The sequence below is a fragment of the Daucus carota genome, chromosome 8, assembly GCF_001625215.2.
Source record: "Daucus carota subsp. sativus chromosome 8, DH1 v3.0, whole genome shotgun sequence".
In the NCBI taxonomy this organism is placed as follows: domain Eukaryota; kingdom Viridiplantae; phylum Streptophyta; class Magnoliopsida; order Apiales; family Apiaceae; genus Daucus; species Daucus carota.
In genome coordinates, this window is record NC_030388.2 from 4,387,032 (window position 1) to 4,394,799 (window position 7,768).

Genomic DNA, 7,768 nt, shown 5'->3' on the forward strand with positions numbered 1-7,768 from the left:
ATCTAATTTGAAACAGAGGGAGTATAAAGTTTACATGGATTAAAGTGTATGACACATATTTTGGAATTTTTTTTTGGCAAAATAGACACTTAAAATGGGATGGAGGGAGTAGGAACTTCTTAAAAAGAAAGTCATGAAATTTTTTATTAATATTTAAATTTTAAAAATAACGTGTAGAAATGCGTTTTTGTTGCATCTCAAAATACGTGCAAAAAATCAAAACGACTATATACTTAATGTTTTCCCCCCTTTTTGACACCCGCAGTTTACATTCACGCGGCTTCCTTCTAGGGTTTCCGATTCTCTCTGCAGAAATGCTCAACACAGCTATTTCAGCTCAAATCGATGGCCAAATCTCTGGTAATAACCTCAAATTAAAGATTTCAGCTGTTTATGTTGTTTGAAACCCAAATGTGCATGTCGTTATATGTGTTTGAACCTTTCTGTCTCATAATCTCTTCAGCTCACTCGTTTATATGTGTTTATATATGTTTATACTTTAATTGACTATGTGTGTTGAAGATTTTAGATGTGTAATTGACTGGTAGATGTCTATTGAACTCGAGATTAGCTTGTTTTGGTGGTGTTGTGCGTCGGTGGGTTAAGCTAGACTTTAGAGCTTGTTGAAGAAATTGAACTTAGATTTTGGGTCTTCCATTTTATGCCCCTTTGAGCATTTTGCTGTCCGTTTGGGTTAATATTTCAAAAGTTGTTTTATTTTTGTTAGTTATTTCTGTGGAAGGAAAAGAGATGGCAAAAAGAGAAGGCACTTTGGCTTCACAGTGCAAACTGTATATGCATATGCTAGTGTTTCTTTTGATATATCTAAAAAAAACCAACACTGACTCCAATTTAAGAGATTATGATATAGTAGTACTGATGATATTACAGTTCAAACTCTTATTCCTGGCCTATTAAGATGCTGATTTGTTACACAAATTAGTAGCTAAAGAGAATATTGTTAAATGTAGATTTGAATTTATTCTTGCTGATTTGTTACACAAATTGTTGGTTCTGATATAATGTGTATCTCTTATTATATTCAGGGAGCTGGTTCCAATGGTGGTGATGGAGGGGGGAGGGGAAGTAAAGCGGGTAGGGGAAGAGGTGGACAAGGAAATGGTAGTGTTGTGGAGCTGGGGAACAACGGAATATCAGTGGAGCGGGAATGGGTGATCAAGGAGCAGATATTGAGCAAGATGTCGAGCATGAGGGTACTGGTGATGAAGGGCAGCAAGAACAGGAAACACAAACACAGGAGAGTCGTGTTGTGTGAAGAGTCACATATGAGAGGGCCAACCGTAGCTTCTGTGTTGGTGATTACCATAAAAAACCAGCGAGGCCTGAAGATAGGGGAATTGTTCATTTCCTCGATGGAAGAAAGTATGTTTTATTCTCAGTTCTTACTCATTTTCTCGTTTAATCTAACACATGTCAGCACTACACGCGTTCTAATTGTATTTTAGTTATATAGCATCAGGGAGGCCAAGAAGAAAAAGACTATCAGCTACATTATCAAAGTGAATTGGGATGAAAATAGGCATCAATCAAAGGGACTGGAATGTGAAGCCTTTTATGACCGCTGTCTTAAGGAGTTCAAGGTTTTATCTACTTTCTCTTTCATTTTTTTTTCAGATTAATTCGCTGAGATGTATATGTAATCTTTTATTCTTGTTTGACAGAGATACTATATATGCATATCCGGAGGATAGTGATCCAGCAGAGGGGGATAGGGCTGTCAAAGAGTTTGTGAAAAAGAATTGGAAGAACCTCCCTTATCAGGAAAAGAAAAGGGCAGAGCAATCAGCTGTATATGCAAGGAGGGGAGGTTTAAAAACTGCCACTCGACGTTCTTTCAGGCCTCGTTACTTCAGCCAACGCATTTGGGACAACCTCAACTCGTATTGGGGGTCTGACTTATTTAAAAAAAGGTCTGATAATGCCAAGAAAGCTCGAGCGCAGGTGGAACATATTCACCACAGTGGGGCCAAGCCTTTCAGCGAGAGAAGGGAGTTATATTATCTATCGTGTGTGCCACTTATGCATTTTATTTACTATGAATTTACTTGCAGCTTTAACTCAAAAAACTGTTTGTATTTAGTATCATGTAACATGTCCAACTTTACCATATAGGAACTCGAGGAAGAAAAATAAGGGAATATTTTTGATATGGAGTTTGGTGACAAAAAAATCTATTTTCCCTATTTTAACATATTTTTTATGGGATTTATTTATAGGATTCTTTGTACTTGGCATCTCTTGCACTGATCCACTCTAATGTTCTGAGAATCCGATATGAAAGGCATTATTGAGTTTTAACTATACACTTCTCCTTTTTAATTTTCCTATTATATATACACGGATAACAGTTTTGGAATAAGCACATACTTTATTATAGAAAAATATATAGGTTCCTTGCACTTATCTGGAGGTCATGGTTTGTTCTATGGTGTGTAAAACATGTAGCGGTTTGGCTTCCTCCACTGCTGGTCTCGCTTACTTTGGTAATTCATGTTTGTTTTTACTATTTCAGGTATACATGACAGTGTTCTTGTCATAGAAAATTATGGGATAACTGAGATTTGCTTTTTTTGAATTTGTTTATGTTTATCGTTAGTTGAACAAGTCTTAGTTAGCCAAAGAGACTGTTATATATGCTGCTTGAACATATATGTTAAGTTGTCGATAATTTTTTTTGTTATATGTGCTGGCATAGTCAAATTTTATATGATGGGATTGGTGAACTTGATAAAAATTTTGAGCACAGAAGAAAATCTAGAACTATATTAGAAAATCTGGTAACGAGCAATAAGAATACATGTGAAATTTTGTACACTTCCTTATTGTTTGGTACTTGTGTTGTCAAGTACTGTCTTCATATACTCTTATTATATATGGCAGGGAACTAGTATTGAAAAGGCACCAATAGATCGTGATACCTCTCGCAGCAATGATGAAGATGATGACGAAGATGATGAAGCGGAGGACTTCCCCCTTCATTAACTGCACAAGGTTTATCAACGACTTAACTTTTGGAACAAATCTTTTGAGACTTGCCTATAAAGACTAAACATTTCTGACGTAGATGTATGTTTTGCGTACAAAATCAGTCTGTAGTACTTAGTCAGTCTGTAGGGCCGAAGGCAGCCTTTAACTTTCGTGACTAGACGTTTAGTAGGTTGAACATATTTTGCTAAACATTCTGCGGAACCTTGCAGAACCTCTGGTATTAAGCTTCCTATATGGTCTGAAGATGCATGTATTTGAAGCAGAAGTTTATCTCTTACAATTTTTGCCTTGGTTGATTTTGGTTAGATAGTCATATGATTGGATTGGTGATTCGAATAAAAAAATTTACATATGGGATTATGACCGGAACAAAAAGGTCATGCTAATTTTTATTAAAATATTTTTTTAATATATTTGGCGGCTTACGGTCGTAATTATATTATGTAAGTAACCGAATACAGTCATATTTGGCTCATTTTATTCGTCTAAACCGGTCAAATTTATAAATGTGACCACCGAATAACAGTCAAATTTATAAATGTGACCATCGAATAATAGTCAAATTTATAAATTTGACTACTACAAAAATAGTCAAATTTATAAATATGACTGATCAACTAGTCAAATTTAAGTACAAAAAGCGGGAAATTTGAATTTTATTAAAAATGTAGCGGGAAATTTAATTTGACGAAAAAATTGAAGACGAAAAATCAGAGTTAAAAATGACCGATTGAAGTCAAATTAGGCAGTCAAATTTAACCGGTCATATTTAACCGGTCATATTTAAGCAGTCACATTTAATTAAATATGACCGAAAATGTTAAATTCCACTAAGCTATTTGAGACCAACAAATTCCGGTCAAATTTAGCTAAATTTGATAGCGGGCAGTCAAATTTAGTTAAATATGACCGGAAATTGACGGTCAAATTTACCCGTTTTTGTTGTAGTGGCGGCTGGGATTTTTATGCTTATAACCTATGGTCTTTTAATTAATCCAATGCATCATTTCGTGTTTATATGTGTTTCCAACTAAAAGTTGAATACTTTAATGGCCTAATGTGAATAACATATTTTGCTAAATATGAAATTTGTTTGTGGTGTCATTTGTAAGTGCAATTTAGTATTTGTTTTTATAGTAGTCACATTGTTAAATCAATCTTTGATCCTTTTAATTATGTATCAAACAAATTTATTGACCAAAAAGATTGGTATCTATCTATTAGCATAGCTTTTAATTTTATTTCCTTTTAAAAATTCTTTGGATTGGGTACTAAATATATGTAAAGAGGCTTGTGTGCTATTATTTCTCCACCGCATGTGAGAGTGTATTTGAACGTATTTCATATTATTTTCCGAAAAATGTCAATATTCCCGAAAACATTGGCTAAAAAGGGAAATAGATTTGAGAGGTAAAATTAATTTAACTAATATACTTTTTGAAAATTAATTTTTAAGGTTCCACTTCCGAAAATAAAATGATAAATTTCTTCAGTTCCGTAAAATGTGTATCAATATTTTTATTCATAAATATCAAATAATCTTTATTATTTCAAAAAAGTGGGGACATATATAGTTTATTTGTATAAAATTTGAACATCAATATGTTATTAATATAGATATATAAGTATACTACACATTTGGATTTGAATATACGGAAATTTTAGCATAAATTATACCTATTCAAATAGTTTGTTTGAATAAAATATATAAAGCATAAAAATTGTAAAATATAAATATGCGACACAAAATAAATAGCAAAATAATAGAATGAAAAAAAATGTTGTTCACCGAAGAGGATCGGATTAAGAGATTAAACAACATGTCAGGAGATTGCCAATCAAATTTTAAAGCACGGAGTGGACGAGGCTAGCAGAACCGGACAGATGACAATGCACGAACCGAGGGTGCAGGAAGTGATAGGAGTTTTGTAAGGTGTTTCAACTGCAACCAGTTATGAAACATAAGGAGAGACTGGTCGCGAAAGGGTATGTTCAAAAACTAGGTATAGATTCTGAGGAGGTTTTTGCACCAGTTACACGGATGGAAACAGTGAGACTATTATTGGCTTTACAAGCAAAAAATAGCTGGGAGGTTCATCACCTTGATGTGAAATCAGCTTGCTTGAATGGTGATCTTAAGGAAGATGTATACGTAACGCAACCAGAAGGATTTGTCAAACAAGGAAAGGAGCATCTAGTGTACAAGCTAATAAAGGCTTTGCCTGGACTTCCTCAAGCACCACAAGCCTGGTATGCAAAATTAAGCAACTGTTTAGAAAGCCCCGGTTTCACAAAATGTCCGTACGAGCATGCATCACTACGCCATAAGCGGCCTGATGCAATGGTTATTGGAAAGTGTTACAAGCATTTCGTTGCGGTAGGTAAGAAATTTCTATGATATTGTGTTAAACAGTGAATAACTTCTTTATTTAATAAATAAAATACAGGTTTATATTCATTAAATATAAACCTTTAACAATAAAGGCTGTAAACCAATATAAATAATAGCCACCAATATAAGTGGTGGTATAGGTATAAGTTTACTATATTTATATTCAACCCAACAATATAAATAGGATTGTATAATTTGTAATCAATTAAGTAGAAGAGTTATATCTTTTATAAACACATTTTATTCTCTTTTATCTTCCCTGCACTATCAGCACAATTATCTGAAATATCCAGCTAACATTTGGTATCAGAGCTCTAAGTTCAAAAGGGCCAATATCTTATTTCCGCAGAAAAATAAAATAATGGCGTATTCTGGTTCAAATCAGCAACAAATCATTCCCATTTTTAATGGAGAAAACTATAAATTCTGGAACATTAAAATGAAGGTTGTTCTCCAAGCAACCCAACACTTATGGAATGTCGTGGAAAATAGCATACCTAAAGATGGGGAGACTGCCACCACATCTACACCAACATCAACATCAACACAGATTGATTGGCCACAAAGAGATGCAGAAGCACTAGCCAAAATTCATCTTGCAGTCACCGATACAATATTTCCAAGAATCATGAATGCAACTTCAGCAAAACAAGCATGGGACATCTTGAAAGCTGAATTTGAAGGAAACGAGAAAACGACAAAAATAAGGCTTCAGAATTTGAGACGAGAATTTGAGAACTTGAAAATGAAAGAAGGAGAAACAATCAAAGATTACTCTTCCAGAGTAATTAAGTTGGTTAATGAACTGAAGTCAAATGGAGAAAGTATAACTGACCAACGGGTTATAGAAAAAATGTTGGTTAGTTTATCTGAAAAATTTGATACAGTTGTAACTGTGATAGAAGAATCGAAAGATCTCACACAGTTAAGTATCTCCGAGTTGATAGTATCCCTACAAATTCATGAAGACAGAATGTCTCGAAGAAATGAAGCATCTGGAGAAGGAGCTTTCCAATCTAAGCATAAAATATCTCCTTTTAAACGGAATAATAAAGGAGGCACATCAAATCAATGTAGTCCTATCTATACCAAAAATGCTGAGAAAAAGAGTAAATTTCCTCCATGTTCTATATGTAAGAAGACAAACCATGCAGAAAAGAATTTCTGGCACAAAGGAAAACGCTAGTGCAATTATTGCAAAAAATTCAATCATCATGAAAATGAGTGTAGACTCAAAAACCAACAAGCAGGAAGATCTGAAACAATTGATGATGAAAATCATCTATTCTATGCTTGTTAGAATGGAAATAGTCAAAAGGATGCTTGGCTCATTGACAGTGGTTGCACAAACCATATGACCAAACATTCACATGTTTTCACCAAAATAGACCCATCTATTAAGATACCGGTAAGAATGGGCAATGGAGAAATGGTGAAGTCTGAAGGTAAAGGTACTGTTGCCGTGAAAACAAAGAAAGGAACATATCAAATTAATGATGTTCTTTATGTTCCAAATTTGGATCAAAATTTACTTAGTGTCCCACAAATGATGCAAAATGGATATTCAATTCATTTTGAAGGAGACACATGTGATATATATGATCCAAAGGGAAATAACATCGTTCGTGTCAAAATGCAGCAGAAATGTTTTCCTATTCAGTGGCAATATAAAGCTGAAGAAAAATCTATGCAGGCCAAAGCAAATGAGCTAACATGGCTCTGGCACAAACGCTACGGGCACTGCAATTCAAAAAGTTTAAAGCTGCTTTCAGATAAAAATATGGTCAAAGGAATTCCTCTAATCTCTGAAACTACTGATGTATGTGATGCATGTCAGTTGGGAAAAATGACAAGAAAGCCTTTCCCTTCTGGTCAAGCATGGAGAGCAACAAAGAGATTAGAGTTAATACATACAGATGTATGTGGCCCCATGAGGACTCTTTCACTCAAAAATAGCAGGTACTTCATCTTATTTATTGATGATTACTCCCGCATGACGTGGGTATACTTCATGAAAGAAAAATCAGAAGTATTTAAAATTTTCAATAAATTCAAGAATTATGTCGAGAAGAAAAGCGGTTGTCAAATCAAAAATCTAAGAAGTGATAATGGAACGGAATATACCTCATCAGAATTTAACAAGTTCTGTGAAATGGAAGGTATACATCGTCAACTCACTGTTCCTTATACACCACAACAGAATGGTGTCTGTGAAAGGAAGAACAGAACTGTGATGGAGATGGAAAGGACAATGCTAAAAGAAAAGGAATTGCCAAATAAGTTTTGGGCAGAAGCTGTTTATACTGCAGTGTATCTTCAGAATCGGTTATCAACAAAGGCCGTTAAGGAACAAACACCTCTTGAAGC

General features: G+C 34.4%; 1 protein-coding gene across 4 annotated transcripts; it reads left to right on the forward strand.

Moving 5' to 3' along the window:
- Window positions 1-264: 264 nt before the first annotated feature.
- LOC108199149 (uncharacterized) lies at window positions 265-3,486 on the forward strand. 4 transcript variants are annotated; one of them, XM_064082570.1, is made up of 5 exons: window positions 265-360; window positions 1,047-1,383; window positions 1,475-1,601; window positions 1,683-2,027; window positions 2,902-3,486. In XM_064082570.1, exons 3-5 carry the CDS (start codon window positions 1,531-1,533, stop codon window positions 2,927-2,929), a joined length of 444 nt encoding a protein of 147 aa, XP_063938640.1. In that variant the 5' UTR covers window positions 265-360; window positions 1,047-1,383; window positions 1,475-1,530; the 3' UTR covers window positions 2,930-3,486. The 4 variants fall into 4 exon arrangements, with proteins under 4 accessions (XP_063938640.1, XP_063938642.1, XP_063938641.1 ...); XM_064082572.1 differs by having other exon boundaries at window positions 1,467-1,601; window positions 1,683-3,474; XM_064082571.1 differs by having other exon boundaries at window positions 1,713-3,456.
- Window positions 3,487-7,768: the final 4,282 nt, after the last annotated feature.